Source organism: Cinclus cinclus, chromosome 4, assembly GCF_963662255.1.
Source record: "Cinclus cinclus chromosome 4, bCinCin1.1, whole genome shotgun sequence".
Classification (NCBI taxonomy): Eukaryota; Metazoa; Chordata; class Aves; order Passeriformes; family Cinclidae; genus Cinclus; species Cinclus cinclus.
Genome location: NC_085049.1, coordinates 33,020,575 through 33,039,127, shown reverse-complemented (window position 1 = coordinate 33,039,127; position 18,553 = coordinate 33,020,575). Strand labels below are relative to the sequence as shown.

The 18,553-nt window shown below is 37.8% G+C and overlaps 1 protein-coding gene across 1 annotated transcript in view; it reads left to right on the top strand.

Moving 5' to 3' along the window:
* Window positions 1-18,553, top strand: part of PTPRZ1 (protein tyrosine phosphatase receptor type Z1) — a 126,342-nt gene that overhangs the window by 78,489 nt on the left and 29,300 nt on the right. The window contains exons 9-12 of the mRNA XM_062492500.1: window positions 3,784-3,968; window positions 4,665-4,791; window positions 10,966-11,009; window positions 13,658-17,222. Coding sequence (XP_062348484.1) covers window positions 3,784-3,968; window positions 4,665-4,791; window positions 10,966-11,009; window positions 13,658-17,222 — 3,921 coding nt within the window. The remainder of the gene's footprint in view (window positions 1-3,783; window positions 3,969-4,664; window positions 4,792-10,965; window positions 11,010-13,657; window positions 17,223-18,553) is intronic.

Here is an 18,553-nt window from a genome sequence, read left to right as displayed (position 1 = left end):
CACAGCCATACTTGAGGATTCACCTAAGAAAAGTGTTTTGAAATTGTAATGCCTAATCTCTACCAACCTCAGCTGCCATGCAGATCCATTTATAATAAAAATCATTATTTATTCCTGAGAATAAAAAGCTGAGAACCATTGGGGAGGTGGCTGCTGGGCACACTGGGTGATTTTCCATCCACTCCACCCTTCTGGTAAAGCTCTGGGAATAAGGGCTGAAACCTAACTCCTCTTCCTGGATTTAGTAAGGTATAAAAAACAATGGGTCCTTAAAATTCAAGACTGGCAATGTATATTGATAAAAAGTATTAGTCATCATGTTTTCCCATGAGAAATGCAACCACGTAAAGTGCAGTGGCTGTTTTAGATAAATTCTCTTGTGAGACATGGGGTCAGGACCCGTGCGTTTTTACCCTTTCACGTCCCTCAGCCCACATGGCTCCGCTGGGAGTTCTCAGATTCTGGGGTTCCCGGAGCGTGTCAGGGAGCAGTGAACGTGTGTTCCCTGGCAGTGTGTGGGGTGCAGATCCCAGGCACTGGCAGTGATGGGTACGGGGGGAGCCTCTCTGGCACAGACAGCTCCACTTGCTCCAGCCCACCCATCCCAGGGCACTGAGAGCCACGGTGGGGCACCTCTGGGAAAACAAACTGCACAGCAGTGACGAGTGAGGGAGACGTGAGAAATGGCTCTGTCACACCCAGGTGAGAGAAGGATGAAGGGGAGGGGGTGCTCCAGTAGCAGAGCAGGGGTTCCCCTGCAGCCCATGGCGAACATTATGGGGAGGCAGCCTGTCCTGTGGCAGACTGTGGAGACTCCATGGCAGAGCAGGCTCCTGGCTGTGGCTTGTGGAGAAGAGCCCATGCAGGATCTGTCAGGTCTCCGGCCCTAGGGAGGACCCAGAGTGTAGCAGTCTGTTCGCAAAAGACTGTACAAAGGCTGGAAAAATTCATTAAAGACTGTATCCTGTGAATGGGTCCCCACACTGGAGCAGAGGAACAGCATGAGGAAGGAGTGGCAGAGGCAAAGTGTTACAATCTGACCACAATTTCCATCCCATATTCCCCTGTGCCCCTGGGAGTGGGGCCCTGGAAGAATCAGGAGTAACCAGGAATTCCCTTCCTGGGAAGAAGGAAAGCGTGGGTAGTTTTGCTTTTGTTTCTCACTATCCTACTCTATTTTTATTGGTGATAGATTTCCCCACGTCAAATCTGTTTTGCCCATGGTGGTGGCTGGTGAGCAATCTCTGTGTTTTCCTTGACCCATCAGCTTTTTTACCTTACTTTCTTCCTCTGCCCTGCTGAGGAGGGGGAGTGGGCAAGCCAAGGTCAACCCAGCACACATCTGTGGTGCTGCTCCACCTCTCCACCATTACAGAGTGTAGATGTGGAATATAAAAAATTGCTTTTTTGCCACACATTGTCAGGGATCTACAAAGCCCCTGAATATCTGAATGTAAATGAAGTTATGTCATGGCTTCAACAATTGAAAAGCTGAATTAAAAACATAATCTCAAATACAGATTCAACTAAAAGTAGAAGAAAGCAACAAATGTGGGGAGAAAAAGCCAAAGTTGGGCAGCTTATAAAGGTCTTCTGGTCAAAAACATAGCCCTGTCAGTTTTTGGCAATGATTTGGCTGATGTACCCTAGTGGTTTCCCCATGATGCAATTAACTTTAGATTCAAATTTCCTAAGTTACATGGGTAGCATTTTATTCCACAGAAGAATAAGCATGACATGATGTGATAAGCAAAACCAGAATCTAAGTATACACCTGAAGAAAGCAGAAACTTGGGTTCAACTCAAGCATGGGTTTGAGTAGACCTCTGACTTGCTGTGAATTTTTTGCTATTTTGTATTTTTCTGCTTGTGACTTGTAACCAAGTTTAATATTTTTGGCTTCAGACTAGTAACAGACTCAAGAACTCCCTTTCTTGCAGTCTCTTTGCTCAGATTTTCTAGAAGTCAGTTTCAGAGCAGAAGTCCTTAATTAGTGAAGTTACCATGTGGTCTCCTTTCTTTTTCTAGTCTCTGGAGGAGGAAAATGGGGAAAGGTAAAGTACCTCTGTGTTATTGACCGGTAGGAAAGAAAAGGGATCAGCAGGATGATTTATGAAGTGGCATCAGAAGAAGGGCAAGAGAAAATATTTTGGGAAGAAGTGGAGGTGTAATAATATTGTCAGTCATTGCTGAGATGAACATCAAAAGGAGGAGAACAAAAAGGAAGACTTCTTCTTGGGAAAAAAATAGAAGAACCATCTGGAAAAGGAAAAAAGAAAACAAAAAATAACACTGGAAGCACCAGCCTTGTACCTTTAAAAGTTGTATAATACTGTTCTGAGTCTGAATACAGACAGATTTCAGAACCGTATTCACTTTTAAGCAAAAAAAAGATGAAAGGAGGGAAAAGGGCTGCAGAGAAGAATTTTGAATATAGAGAAGTTTATAAAAAAACATTTTGACAAGAATTTTAAACACCTTTGAAAATAAATAGCTGAGGAGTCTTTAGATTCATTGAAAAATAATTAAATCTGTTTAAATCATCTGTCTTAATGCTCAGAATTGAGAAGTGGATCATTTTTGCTGGTCAAATGATTTCTTCTTGCTGTCTGGTGGAAGTGGGGAGGAATGACAAATTTTGGAATGGAATGGACACAGAATGAGATACTTTTTTTTTAAACTTCCTCTTCCTTTGCATCAATTAAAATAATTAAGTGTAATTAATAAAATGGTGTATCAGTTACAGGGCGCAGCAGATTCAAAACCTAGCAACAGAATTCACTTAAATAACACAGACTAACGCTGCCTCTACTATTAGCTTGCACTCACAAACACAAAAATTAAAAGATCTTTGCCGCTTATTTTATATATTGACTAGCTCAGACTGAAGCTGCTCAGAGCTGCTCCCCTTCCATGGGGAACGGGAGAAAGTCTTTTGACAAATATTTTTGACAGGGCTTGAGTGCCCCCTTGTGTTCAGGTGGCAAAATGCAAAGCTGAAGGACTCCTCAACATGCAGCATTGTCCCCCAGAGCTTTGGGGCACCTTGGTGTTTCCTTCTTTTTAGAGAACTCCAAAGGAGCCGCGTTGTTTTCTTAGTTAGAGGTATACGGTTTTTTGCTTGCTTTTTCTAGGTACTCATATATTGCTCTAAGCACGTTGTGAGATATAAATAATGTTTCCTCATTTATTCCAAATAGGGAATGACTGATTGTGCAAAAGTCAATCTAAAAATATAATAACAAGCCTTAAAATGTAGTAACGTAAAATGACTACTGCTAATGTAGTACTAAGCTTCTTCATGTTTTCCTTTTCTCTTTAAATACTATAAAAATATTCAAACAGCTTTAAGGGGAAATTCAGGTGATAGGTTTACCTTTAACCATTAAAAACAGTCTACTGTAGATTAGTCTATTATAGCTAGTGCAAGAGTATGCATCTCTTTTAGTCCTACTTTGATAGAGCCATAAAGACAGAATTGTTGAGATTTTTTTTTTTTTTTTTTGATTCATAGGGCAGATATAAGAATCTTTATATTTTATCATTTGGTATAAGAGGCAAGGAGATGAGACTCGTCCTCTGCTTTACTTGGTTTTGGAAATCTAGTGTTAAAATACTGGTTCTGTTTATAATGGCACAGCATTTCAAATATTTTAGTAGAAATCTGAAATTGAGGCACACAAAAAGACTCTTGTTAGTTTTCTCAGGAGGTATCTTAATATTTTAGTAGAGTTACTTGTACCATTTAATACATACCATATTCTTTCCTCTTCTTTCTTCCAGTTTGCAGTTCAGAACCTGAAAATGTTCAATCTGATCCAAAGAACTATACTAGTCTTCTTGTTACGTGGGAAAGACCTCGCGTTGTATACGACACCACAATTGAGAGATTTGCTGTCTTTTATCAACAGCTGGATGGAGAAGACCAGCCCAAACACGAGTTTCTGACAGATGGGTATCAGGACTTGGTAACTGTAAACTCTTCAAGTTTCATAAAAAGGGATGATGGTGTAACAACTCATAGTTAATTATCGTGACAGATTAAACTGTAGCTGGGATCTGATTGAAGAGAACTTATCTCATTTTTTGGCTGTAAAACCACAAAGACAGTTTAAAACAAAAGAGAAAGCTTCTCTTGTCTAGCACAGGGGAAAACACTACAGATAGCTGCTTTGATTTCATATACTTGCCGTGACCATGTCAATCACAGAGCTCCTTAGCCATAAAATGCATTGCAATTAATAATAATTTGTACTTCATTGCTCAGAGATGTGAAAGAATGATCCACACAAGCAACTAATGAGATTCAATTAAATTATACTGCTATAAATACTAAGTTATTGATTACAGATTCATGGTATTATATTAATGAGATCTGTTTCTCTAATCCTCTTCAAAGACAGATCAGACATAATGTTACCTAAATTTGTGTTCAGTACTAAATAGTTATTTGGTTTGGTATCCTCCATGTAAAAATTCACGTTTGGGTTTTTTTTAATTTGACTGAAAACTATTTGTGACAATAAAATACAAAAAGCACACATTATAATACTAGAAGAAAGGAGCTTTATATTTCATAAGAAAATATGTTCTAGAAAAATTAACAGTTTCAAATACTTGATACTTATTTGCAAGTAAATGATTAAATGTGTTTTTTCTTTCAGGGGGCTATTCTAAATAATCTGCTGCCCAATACGAGTTATGTTCTTCAGATAGTTGCTGTTTGCTCTAATGGTCTGTATGGAAAATACAGTGACCAAGTTATTGTCGATATGCCTTTAGAGGACCCAGGTAAGTAGTCTTTTGAGTTTAGTGATCTCTTTTAGCTGAAAAATCTATATTTGAAGAAGTAGTTTGTTTGCAAACCAGTTAAAATGCGTGACTTCCAAATTATGCCAAAATGAAATTTCAAAATCCCTGCAGTTAATCTTCAGCATGTCTCTTGCTAATGATATTTTACATTACTTAATTCCTTGTAAGCATGACCTATAAAAACTGCATGTTAATTTTTTTAATTCGAAGAATATTCTGAAAAGCACCTACTTGATTTCAAATCTCACAAGTGTGTCTTTTAGATATGTAAGGAAATAAAACCATGTTTGGTATTATTTCTCTATGGTTCAAACATCCTTTCAAAATTAATCCACACAGCCAGAGTATTAAGGAATCAAGCAATACAACCAATATATGATTTATAAATCTATATTAATGATTTTGAAATTTGATTTCTTATGAATACTTGGAGTTTGATTTCAAAAGACTTGCGATTATGGAGTTCCCTTGCTTCTTAATGCTGCCTTGCAAAAAAAAATCCGAAGGCTAACAAACAAATCTTAATTATTTCACAGCCAGATTTGCTTCTTTTGCTTGCTGGTAGATATTAAATAACTTGAAACTAAAGCATGGAGCTTGATCCTGTCCTTAATAATTTCTTAAATTCGGTGTAAGTTTTAGCATCAGATTCAGTTCTTATGAAAGTGAGTGAGGGCTATGTTTTTAATTCAGAACACTGTAATTAATCATACAAAAAGTCAGATCCTTTTTTATCATGTTAGGAGATTTTTTTTTTTTTTTATTTAACGACCTGGATTTTGCTTGTCTGTGTATTCTGTAAATTCAGTTTTATACATCTGTATGTCTGTTTAGCTGTAGCAAGGTCATTAGTGATGCTGTGGTGCACTTGGGAAAATGGACCAGTTTTTCGTTTCAAGGGAGCCACATTCCTTTACAGTGAGAGAGAATGTGATTCTCAACAATCTCTGCCACATGAATTCTGGACTAATAAGGGTAATAGGCTTGTAATGATGTGAGTTTGTCTGTAGGAGGAGGGCACAGCATCAGGTATAGTACATACATATTTTTAATAAAGATTTAACTTGTCTTTCAAACACAATGTATGAAGAATAATGTATTTTAGGGTATTAGGTTGATATCTATCAGAATTCTCCTATTTCTCCTTAGTTTTCTAAAATGTCCACAACAAGGTTCCAACATTCTGCCTGACATCTCACTCTTCTGTCTACCTTTTATCCATCTCTTAGATAGCATATTCTTCCACTTACTTTCCAGAATTTGCTGGGTTTGTTTTTGAAGAGTTTTCTTGGATGAGAGTTCATCTACATACCCCACATCCATTTCTACCTTGAATGACAAATAAGCAGGATAGTGTTATTGTCATTTAACAACAGTTCAACGTGTCAAGTCAGTACAGTACTGCCATCACAGCTGTAAAACCTCTGGATATATATATATATATATTTTGCAAAACAAAGTCCAGTTTAGCTGCTATCCAGAGGATAAACCTCCCTCCTCCTGCTCCTGCTGTATCCCTGCTGTGAGGATGAGTTTCATACCATCCCCTGTGTTCCATGACTCCCTGTGGAAGGAGATGTGGGTGCAGAGGCGGGGAGAGAGATGGGAGCCCTGGGGCTGGGCAAGCACTGTCAGTGCACCTGGGGCACCAGCAGTGCAGGTCCAGCCACCAGCACGGGATCCCTGCTGCACTTCTGCTGAAGTCATGCAAAACAGGGGCTTTGCATTCCTTCCAGTTGAAGGAAGAGTGAGGGAAGTACATGCTGGAAGAGTAACTTCACTTTCCAGTGTCTCCAGAAATTTCTCTGAAGTTTGTATGGTCAGACAAGAAAATTCAGTACAATAAATGTTATATTTCAGACTGTGCTATATTTGTTATAATAAATCTTATATATCAGACTGAAGGTTTGATATTCTCAAGCCATTTTACACAGACAAGGCATTATTTTCTACTTTGTTATTTCAAATTTTAAACAATATGGATAAAAAGAGAGTGAAGTTTTTAAATAAAAATTAAATACCGAAATGGATATTTGCCCATAAAAAAATAAACAATAACAAAAGTTTCATTGACATGCTTCTTATCTGAAATTGACACAAAGTTATTAAATCTAATTTGGTTTTTTTATTTTGGCACTTCCACAGTGGTACCTCTGAAAGTCTTGAATAAAGAAAATTCAGGAAAAAATTCCTCTCATTTAATTAGTATGCTTTCTGACAGTGTACATTGCTCTGTAAATAAGTTGCTTACGTGCTGTGTCAACTCTGGATACAATTTTAAAATATGAAAAAATACTTCCATTAATTTCTAACCTTAATGTTTATCTGCATAATTACTTTTACTAATTATTTACACCTGAATTAGCTGTTACAAATATTTCAAATATTTTCATATTTGATTATAATATACCTAATATTAGAGAACAGACATATGAGACTATAGAGATCTAATAAGAAAATTTCTTCAGAGCACCTTGCTGATTACAATTATAACATCAAATCGGTTTTGTGATCTGCTTTATAGATCTTGAGGCAAAAGGGGATTTCTTGGAGCTCCTGCTTGGGAATTTATGAGAGAAAAGTTATCTTCACCGTGAAGACATGAAATAAAGTTGACACACACAAAGCATAAGTTAAATCTTTTATTTTCAAGAATTACTTTGAGTAATCCAGTTTAATTAAGATGAAATTTACTACGGTCACCTACAGATCAATTAGTCTTCCTGTTAAGAGCTAAAGCAAGGCATGAGTCATGTGAAGCCATTAGATGGGCACTTTTCCAAGAAGAATTCCATCTTGGAGTGGCCACTTCTAATGAGATGTGGTATTCAAAAAGCACAAGATTCTTGTTTTAGACTTTCCTTTTTTGAGATACTTGCAAGAGAATGTTTCTCATGCCTTCTCCCCACCCAGTCTGGTGCCTCCCATATGGTTGGTGAGGGGTCTGCAGGCTCTGGTGAGCCACAGATCCAAGGCTCTTGTTCCCAGCAATTCTTTGTAAAAGATGAAGGCCCTCTTTGGGGCCACGGTGTCTGTTTCAGTTTGTGGAAGCCTCAGGAGCTGTAATGTAATGACACTCGGCAAGCCACCATAGTGGAGACCTCTGCTCTTTGGGTTTTTCCTGAACTCTCCAGAATTGTAGCCCTTCCCCTTGTAATACAGTGTGTGTGAAGGTTAAGTTTTTTTCCAGTTAGTCTTTATTTAGTAAAAGCCGACAAATGCACTACTTGATGTAGCTACAAAATTTCCATTGAAAATTTAGGGAATCGTGTACAGAGTATTTTAATTAGCTTTGATAAAATCCAACCTTTACTTGCAAGTTTTTCATTTGTTATTAGAATTAGATTTTGAATAACTGTGTAAATGTGTGCTTTGACTCTCTAGATAACATCTGTACAGAACTGAAGGTTGTGCAGTACTTTGTTGTGTAGCTAATACTGGTGGTACTTACATGCTTTTGCTGACACAGCAAAGGAAAAATAAGAATATAAATCCCCACTCCTATTCCTTTGTGTAGACTTCAGTTGGTGTTTGTCATAAAAAACCCCCAGCATGCTGGGATATAACTCTCAAATGCTGTCTCCTGCCTGGCAGCTCATGCTGTCAACAATGCTTTGTGAGGGTCTAACTATGCAAATTCTTTGTAACTTGTCTTTGTGAGATTTGTCCTAAAAAGCACTAAATATATATTAAATGTCTGATTCAGGGGATGTTTTTTTCCCTAATTTTGTACTGATAAAAGTAGAAATCTGCAAACTAATTTAATCAAAAGAAACAGGCTTTACTTTTGTTCTTGCCATGCCATTTATTACATAAGTCAATACAGAAGCAAAAGGAGTTTATGTTCTGTACATTATTCTATATTATAAATCACATTGTTTAATTTTTTTTAATATTTCCATTGAAAAAATGTAGGGAAATAGCTACCTTTTCTGTATTTGTTCTGTCATGTCTTCCTATGTCATTAAAATGGACTATGAAAATTCCTCTACAGAACTCTAATTATTTAATTACTTTATTTTAAATGTGTGCTATAGATTAATCAGTATGTGGTTCCACAAAAAATAAACAAGCTTGTTCATCAACCTACATCAACGGGTTGTTTTTTGGAGGGTGTGGCTGTTCACCTTGGATGGGGGATGTTATTGTGTTTCTGTAGTCTCCTGTCAAATCAAAAGCTCAGCAGCAGGATTTACGGAACTTCTGTAAGTGTGTGTCTCTAATGCATTTGACAAATAAGTCTTCTATAACCATCTAAATTTAAATATTCTTTACAAAGTTCCTGGAGATTGGCTGGCTTTTGTTAATAAACAGATTTTATATATGTATATAAGCTCTAGCACAATCAGTACAGTTTGTTTTTCTGACTGAGTCTGATTAAAGCTCAACTGAAGAATAGTGACCAAAAAAAATGGATAGAATTCCTCTCTGCTAAAAACATGTTTAAGAGAAGTCTGTTGAACACCTAGTGCATGGTGTGAGTATTATGGGAAGGCGTTCAGACTAATGTCAGTATTTGATTTGTGTCATTGAGAAGCCAGGAAATATTATCTTATCCACCCCTTCCTCCCCTCCTCTCCCCTCCCCACCCTGCCCCAGAGCCTCCTAGGCCTCAGGAGTCAGAGGTAAGATAACTTTTTATCCATCTAGCTAAAGAAAGGTCAATTTCATACTTGGTAATTTATAGGTGTTGGTTACTAAAGGACAATTTGTGGAGATTTTGTGCAGCATTGCTTAGATACAATTTGTTTGCATGCTATAACCTGCAAATAATACTCTATGAGCCTATTAGTTTGATAAACTTCATCTAGTGTATGTTGCATATAGCACATATCAATATGTTTTGAAAGATACATGTGGATAGTCCAAATAGAATACAAATTAAGTCATAGATCCCCATCTGACTTTGCAGAAACAAGAAATATAGAGATGGCATCTTTATCCTAGTGTATTGAACAAACTCCATTTGGGAATTGTAGAGGAAATGCAGTCATGGAGCTGTGTGTGATGGTATTGTTAGACTTTCTGTCCAGGCTAAGAGATTGTCATTTTCACCTAGAGCAAATCAGCTCTCAGAATGTGTTAGCACTTGAGTGTTAGAACATGGCTTAGGAGAAAGCCTTAGAAAGACTCGGATTGGATATGGGCCTTTCTGTGAACCAAAGGAGCAATAAGGTGCTCTAGTGGTCTGGAAGGGGTGTTAGATTTCCTCACTGAAGACCTGTGCTAGTTCCTACCAGAGAGGTGGATGTTTCTTTCAACCTGCTTTGAAGCCTCTCTTGCTGACCACCATCCAAAATATAACATTGGATTTGGCCAAAAAGAGAGAAAGCAAGCAAGAGACTACCTCTAAATTCATAGAGATGGATTTTCAACTGGGTTGTAAGAAATTAATTTCTTAACCTGTTTTCAGCTGGTTTTATTTCTGAAAATTGGGAATGCCTCAAAAGCCTCTAGAGTAGTTCTAAACAGAGCATGCAGTACCTGTTTATTAAGGACATTTTCTGGAATGGGATTCAAGTGGCTTCATGTTTTTACATTAAATCAAGTAGGGTGGGAGTCTGAAAAAGGCTCTAAGCCCTGGGAAGGGTGTGTCTCTTTGGTCTGCCTTGCTGGAAGCATGCAGCCTGCTGCATATTGACTGTGATGGCATTGCTGTTGCTCTGGTACCTAAGTCCAAGCCTGGGTGCACAAATAAGGAATTTTCTATATGAAAATTACAGAACAGATCATTTTACAATAATATCTTCAGAGCTTTTAGATTTAATGTGGAGAAATGGTTAATCCCCAGACTTAGTGTTTTTCTCTCTTCTGTATTTCTGCAGTAAACTGTATTTCTCAATGAAAACGTTCTTGTAAACTTGGTTTTCCCCAGCCAGCATGTGGTTCCTCCAAAAGTGCAAATCCAATGGTATCAAAATTGAGCCAGACAAAACTGTTGTGGCTGAATGAATGTGTCCTGTCTCGATGAGTGAGCATTGCTACCCTTAGTCCTCGATCCAGGTGGCTGTCCACTTCTCCAAACACAGTCCTACAAAAAATCTTAGACATGGTCTCAATAACCATATTAATTAATCAGTTGAGTCCTTGCAGAATTCAGAATTCTGTCTATTTAAAATTGTGGATGATACAGTGTGTATTTTTGTTTTATAGAGGCTGACCTCATTCCTGAACTGAGTGAAGCTGAAGAATATGAGGTATAGCATTCATTTGTTTTTTAAGAGAATATTTAAAATAAATACATTTCAACTAGATTGAAATTATATTCTGAGAAAATTTACAAAACAATGCCACCAACTGAGTGTATTATCTGCATTTATGTATACATGTATATATGTATCTGCATATATAGCCTTTGAGCTATATTTCTCCCAAGATAACTGGATATAACTCAGTATTTCTCTGGGGCTGGAGATACATGGTGAAGTAAAGGATATCATAGAATATTCCTAAATATTTTTAAAATGGGACATCAGTTTGCAGTCACCCCTCTGTGAAGCCTGACAGAATTGTTCGTTTAGCAGAATCAAAGTTGCCATCCAGTGTTAGGCTTTTTAGTTAAAGAGAAGTTTGGTTTCTTCTTGCTTGTGTTCTTACCATGTAGTTAATTAAAGTGAGGCAGGACAATATCTGTGCTGAGGAGTGAGATTCAAGTGTGTCTGCTATCAGTGTGGTATTGGTTTAACCATTACTCAAAAATTCTTGGAGGGTCATTTGCTTCTTGAACTCAGGTTGGAGTACAAAATTTTTGATGATCTTATGATAACATTTGGAGGCTTCATATTCACTAACTAGGTTTCTGATATCGCAGCAAAGGGAGATATAAAAATACCATGATTAAGTTTGTAACAGTCTCTAATACTGATTTTGCAACATGGACAGTTACTTCAGTAAGACATTTATCAAGTAATATCAAGTAATCCCTCAGAATTTTTAATTATAGTTTCAGTCTATGACCACAGTATTCTCACTGCATGACAAGTCCTTTTAAATAGACAGCCCAACTATTTACCCTCCGTTGCATTTGTAGACACTGAGTAACCAGTAATACAGTCATTTTTCTGTTGTTGTAAGCTATGTATGTAGATCATTATATTACATCTGTTAGGTGCCAGTGAACATCAACTGATTTTTTCTTGGACCAAGAAAGTTTGAAAGTGCATACATTGCCTTGCATAAAGCAGATCTTTAGAAACAAGGACCTGTCCAGTCCAGCCCGGGTATAAAGACAGTTATTTTTGGTGCTGCTGTCCCTACATTTTAGGTCTTTAGTCCTTAGAATGAAATCCAAACCTAAGTCATGTCTGAGGTACCTTACGTTCTGTGAGTGCGTGAGAGGTTCCTGGTTCAAAGAGGGACTGCAGTGTGAAGCCCAGCTCTAGCCTGGTGGGTAAAGCCCTTGCTCTTGTGAGACTGGGTAGAAGCTCACAACTCCTGTTTGCTGAGTGCCTCAGTCAAAAATGTACTCAGCAGCTCTTTATCTTGGGCACATTCTTTCAAAGGCTGTTGATTTTTTACATTATTCTCCCTGCTGTGCCCTGTTCAGTGCAGGAATGGGAGATCTACTCAACCTAAACTATAGTGGAAACTGAGTTGTTGATTTGTTAGATTGATAACTGTGCCTGTCTCATGTCTACTGGGTGTTTTCTCTCAGCATTATGCTTTTGCATAAAAACCAGTGGCATTTCCACCATTTCACCAAGCCACATGTTTTTAAAAAAAAACAAAACAAAACAGAGCCCAACAAACAAACAAAACAAAAAACAAAAACAAACCAAAAATGAAACAACAACAAAAAAAACTCCACGATTTTGCAAGAGGCTCTGTGCTACTTTGTATCTTAGGGCTATGTGTGTCTTTCAAATCAAGTCCCTTCAGAAGCTGAAAGTGTACCTCAATCTAGATTGCAGAGTTGGGCTGGAACAGGTTCAGTTCTGGTGCAGCTCTAGATAGGGGCACAGCACAGAACTGCAGGGACTGCTGTGTCTAAATTAAAACAAAAGTGCTTGCTGAGTGATTCAGGTGCTACAATGTTATGTTTTATTATTTGGTGCATGGAAAGCTGGAGAAGGAACATAAAGATTTGACCTTATATCCTCAAGTACTGCCTAAGTCCTAATTGCATGCAGGCACATCATTTTTTTTCTTTAGGATATATCATTAAAACATAAAACTAACCCAGATTTTGCACAAAGTATTTTTAGTCATCATCATTCATATTCAGAAAACAAAGGGTCATAACAGGAGTAGGGGATATGACAGCACTTGTGAAACTCTGACAGTCATGCTGAGGATTTTGAAATCTTCTTTTCCAGAAAACTCTTTGACTATTCAGCAGAATTGAGGTCATATATATATTTTGCCAATTCTGTTGTTGTTATTATTAAAGTTTAATTAACATCAGGATATTAGTGCAAACATCTAAGGCATTCTGATAGCAAAACCATTTTTTCATTGCTGTATATACAATATATGCTACATATTGCATATAAAATTGCATTTTATTAGGAAAGAGTTAGAGGGTTTTTAATAAATTAAATAAATACTATGAGTGATTTTTGCATCTCAAATACAATTTAAATAATGCAATATTGAAGAAGTTGTTGGGACAGAGGATTTTCCTGTTTTTATTGCAAATAAGTAATATTTTTTAAGATAAAAGTGATAACTGTTCTTGCAATTAATACTTTAGTTTAAGACAAACAGTCTTCTCAAGTGTTGTTTTGCTTTACCGCTCTTGATTTTTTGATCCAGGAAAATGTATTATTACAGTTTTAGTTTTTCATTCGTGTAAAGAGTCTTTAAACATGTTTAATTGTCTTCGGCTATGATATTTTTTCCAAAGGATGAAGTTGAAAAGGAGAAAGAGGTGGATGAAGAAACTGCAGTAGTTCCTAGCACTGACAGTACAATGAACCAATTGAGGAGAGATTTTCAGGTGATTACATCCAGCTACAGTCAAGAAAAAATGGGAACAAAACCCAGTGAAACCAAAACAAACAGATACTTAACAAGAGAAGAACTACATGGTAAGGATAATGTTTTCAAAGCAGTTTATTATGCTACTTCTCCACCTATTGGTGACATTTCTGAAGAGGAAGATCCTTTTTTGGAATCCCAAACAATTACTGGAATACCTCCTCAACTCATTGACTCCACCAAAGGCAGAGAAGAAGAGTTTATATACCTTTCTTCAGGCACCGAGCCAACAAGAATAACTACCAGTGGCCACAGTGGTGAAGATTTCTTATTGTCTCCTTTTAAACCTCATCAAGAATCTGATGACTTTTGGAGTTCAGTTCCTACTACTTCTTCTTCACAGCTGGTTACAGAAGAGACCTCCCAAGAAGATGCCCTTCCTTCAGGAAGTCCAGATATAAGTGTGCATGATGTTCTTTCCCAAGGCTCCATTAAATATGTTTCAGAAGTTGTAGCACCCTCAAGCTCCATTGAGCCTCCAAAGCACACTTCTTCCACTGATGGAAATTTATGGTTTCATAATGCTACAGATCCAACAGCTCCATCTGTTGACACATCGCCTAGTGGTCAATTGTCTCAGACCAGTTACACTGATGCTTATGTAGAGGGATTAAAGCCAACCACAGTGCCCTATTCAAGCAGCCCAGTGGTTCCACAAGACACTTCAGATGCGGATTTAAAATTGCCACATTATTCTACCTTTGCTTTCTCCTCTGCTGAATTATCACCCCACTCTATCTCTTCAAGCTCTGGAGAATATGGTTCTGCTTCTGCTGCCAGTGAGGTACTCTCTCAGACAACTCAGCCAGTCTATAATGGTGAGATACCTCTTCAACCTTCCTACAGTAGTGAAGTGTTTCCTCTAGTCACCCCTTTATTTTTTGACTCTCAGATGCTCGACACTACCCCTGCTACATCGAGTAGTGATGTGACCTTGCATGCTACACCTGTATTTCCCAGTGTTGATGTGTCATTCGAACCCACCCTGTCTTCCTATGATGATGTACCTTTGCTTACATTTTCCTCTGCTTCCTCCAGTAGTAAAATGTTTCACCGTTTGTATACAGTTTCTCAAATGTTTCCACAAAGTGCTACTCCAGCTGTTGCAAGCGATAAGGTGTCCCTGCATGCTTCTTTGACGTTGGCCGAGGGTGATCCATTAATACAGCCAAGCCTTGCTCAATTTGCTGATGTGGTGTCACATCAGACCGCTCATGCTGCTTCAGAGACACTGATATTTGGTCATAATAGAACTCACATATTTTCTCAAGTTGAACCATCCGGCAGTGATTTAAATATGCATGTACTATCTACAGTGTCTGAACTTCCTTATGCTTTGTCTGGTAATGTGGGCTCTCTTCAAAGCTTTACTGTTTCCTATGACTCTGCAGAATTTGTGCATGATTCTGTTGACATATTTCATCAAGATCCTTTATTTAGCAGCTATAACAAGGTACTGGTGCATAGACCTTCTGTAATATCCCAAGCTGATACTTTGCTGCAGCCTACGCACTCTCTATCTAGTGACACGGATTGGTCTGAAGCATACTCTGGTAGTGAGTCCCTTTTGCCTGATACAGATACTCTGACAGTACTTAACGTTTCTTCCTCTGATTTTGTTGATGCGATTCCATATGAATCATCTGGGTTTAGTGATGTTAATAAGATGCTTCAAAAAGGTGATGTTATATATGGAGATGAGAGAGAAGTGAAAATTTCCTCCTCTATAAGTGAAATGGCTTCCAGTGCTGAAAGTAAAGTGATACATGAACTTTCTACATCTGTTTCTAATAATGTTGTAACTGAGCAGAATATGTCTCAGCAAGAAAGCCCACTTCCTGTCTCTAGCACAAAGGGAATCCTTCCAGTTTCTCTTGCTTTTCCCACTACTAAGATAATTGATCGTGATATTAGTAAACTTACAGAAAAACTCCTTTCTGTTCAGCCTTTGCATGTTCCGACTCCAGCCTTTGATGACACTTTGCTTAAACCTATGCTTAGTGCAAGCTCAGGTCAAGCTCTCTCTGTCCCTGCTTATAGCAAAATGTTATCCTCGACTCAGCTGTACTTCTATGAGACCTCAGCTACATTAAATAATGAAGCATTACTGCAGTCCTCCTTCCAGTCTTCTGATGATGGCACTCTGCTCGACACAGCTGCAGTTGTGCCTAGTGATCCAATATTGGCTGAAAGCTCAAGGATTCAAAATGATAGTTCTACATTTGACCAAATATTGCATCAAGTGGCACCAGGTTCTGCTACAACTGAAAGCAAGCTGCATTCTCAATCTGCACCTTTTGTTGCTGATAAGATGTCTAGCACTTTTAGTAAGCCCACAGCGTCACTTCAAGGTTTATCTTTTTCTTATGCAAGTGAGAAATACGTTTCATCCAGTTTATTTAACAGTGAAGATGTTCAGAAGGTTATGCCTTCATTGTACAGTAGTGATGTTTCATTCCAGCTGACCAGTTTAGAAAGTACAAATGCCTTTCCGTCCCAGGCAGCGAATGTTGTAACAACTCCCTTCCTAACAGGTGACACATCATCACATGTAGCTACTCCTACAGACAGACATATCTCTTCAAGTGTTTTTGAAAGAAGTGAGGCTGACAGTGTTTCTTCAAGTTCCACACTTGGTTTTGATCCTGTTCATATGCCTGCAGTTGTTTCTGGTTCTGATGTGTCCGTTCATCACAGTCTTCCTTTACCAAATATACTTATTTCAGTTACAGCTGCTCCTTCCAAAAGTGAGATCTCTGTAACTTTAAATAGGTTGCTGATTCCTTCTAGAGAATCCTCTGGGTTGTCTCCCAGTATCATGTCCAGTACCGATTTGTGGTCTTCTGTAGTTGAGGATGACTACGATGAATATGAGGATGGCTTCCCTGTAAGTAACTGCATCTCATGCACTTCCCATAGAGAAGATCAGGATATGGTAGTAGAGGATGAAAATACAAAGGTAAATAATAACAAGGATCAGAGTAACCTAATGATAAGTTCACATTCTGAGAAACCTGAAGAAGAGAAGTTTTCTACTGCTGCATCTAACAGTCAGATAAACCATGCCATCGACAGATGTAATTATACATCTATACCAACTTCAACAACGAATGTGATACCTGAGAAGCACAGCAAACTGAAAATTTTGGAGAACCACATTCAGACTTCTAGTGTCCAGTTGCAAAACACATCAGAATCTAAGTCTTGGGCTGTTTTGACAAGTGATGAAGAAAGTGGTTCTGGCCAAGGTACCTCAGATAGCCTTAATGATAATGAAACTTCAACAGATTTCAGTTTTCCTGACCATAATGAGAGAGACACTGAAGGGGCAGTTGAAGCAGGTAACTCAGAATTAACTCCTGGATCATCACAGTCATCAGCCTCATCTGTTACTAGTGATCACTCATCAGTATTCAACATCTCTGAGGCAGGTTAGTTACGGATAAGTCTAATGAATACCATGGGAAGCTGTGAGGGGATACTTCTGTGCCATGGAGAATGAGAAGGTTTATCTACAGTGAAGGGAGAACGTAACAGTGCCAATGGGTGTGATTAGGAAGCATTGGGGAACGGGGGTTCATACTGAGCTGGCTATCTTGTGAATACTACTTCTGGCTACTTAAAACTGCACCTGAAATACTCTTCAGTAAGATGATTGATGGTCTGCTTTTGGATAAATGCATACTGTCAGCAGATGTTGTGTCGTGCAAAATTTGAAACCAGAACTGTTTCAGTGCTAATTGTGGCTTTTAGTTTTAAAGGTTTGAGAGGGACTTAGGTTCTCTTTTAATTTCTCTGTACAAAGACAAGTGCTGCCCTTATGGAAACATACGTCTGATATTCTCTTTTAAACTTAGAGCAGCACATTTTGTTGTGTTTTCTGAGAGGTTGAACAAGGAAGAAGATGCTGGCTTGATTCTGATTCATCTGAACTCTTAAAAGCATTCATTTTTATTCTGTGTATGCCCCTTTCTGATTTCAGTGAGATGCAGAATTTTTATGCCAGATTTACGTATTCCCAAAGTAGATCCAGATTCTCCTCTAGCTGTTTGTATTTAATGATGTTTTCTTATTTATTCCTCTTAAATTCAGCGAGAGTATTTGCAACCTATGATTCCAAGGATAAAGTCAGAAGTCTAAACTCTTAACACATTTCCTTTGCATATAAAAATTCACTGTGGAAAATCTGAAGTATTCGGACACATAATTTTCATTCATTCTTGTGTCAGAGAACTGAAAATCAAAGAATTAAGCCAAATATAGTCTATGATCTTTAAAAAAAAAAAAACAAGGTAGAATTGGTGTTTTAGAAAATAAAGTGAACTTCTGTTTTGTACTTGCAGCATCTGTAGAGGGCAGTATCATTCAACTAAACCCATTAAGGAATGGCATTCACAAAGCTTGGGAAGGTTTCGGCCCAGTTCTACAAATAAATACAGTTGAAATTCATAAGGTTGTATTCCTCATGAGCAACAGAATAATAATATGAAAAGGTGGTAAATTTACACTCGATATGGTTGGGGCTAGTAGAATGTGAAAAATAGAAAATGAAAATTAAGAGAATAAAAAACTTTGAAATTACTAAGAGTCCTAACAAGGTAGGTATTACCATACTGAATCAACAAGTGAATTAGTTAATTGGTAAGTAGTTACCACTTTGTGTAAGATGCATAACATTCCTTCAAAAATAAGCAAAAATAGCATTAGTATTTCAAAACCTATGCTATTGGTATGAATGAGTGTTGCCATAAGATACTAGAGT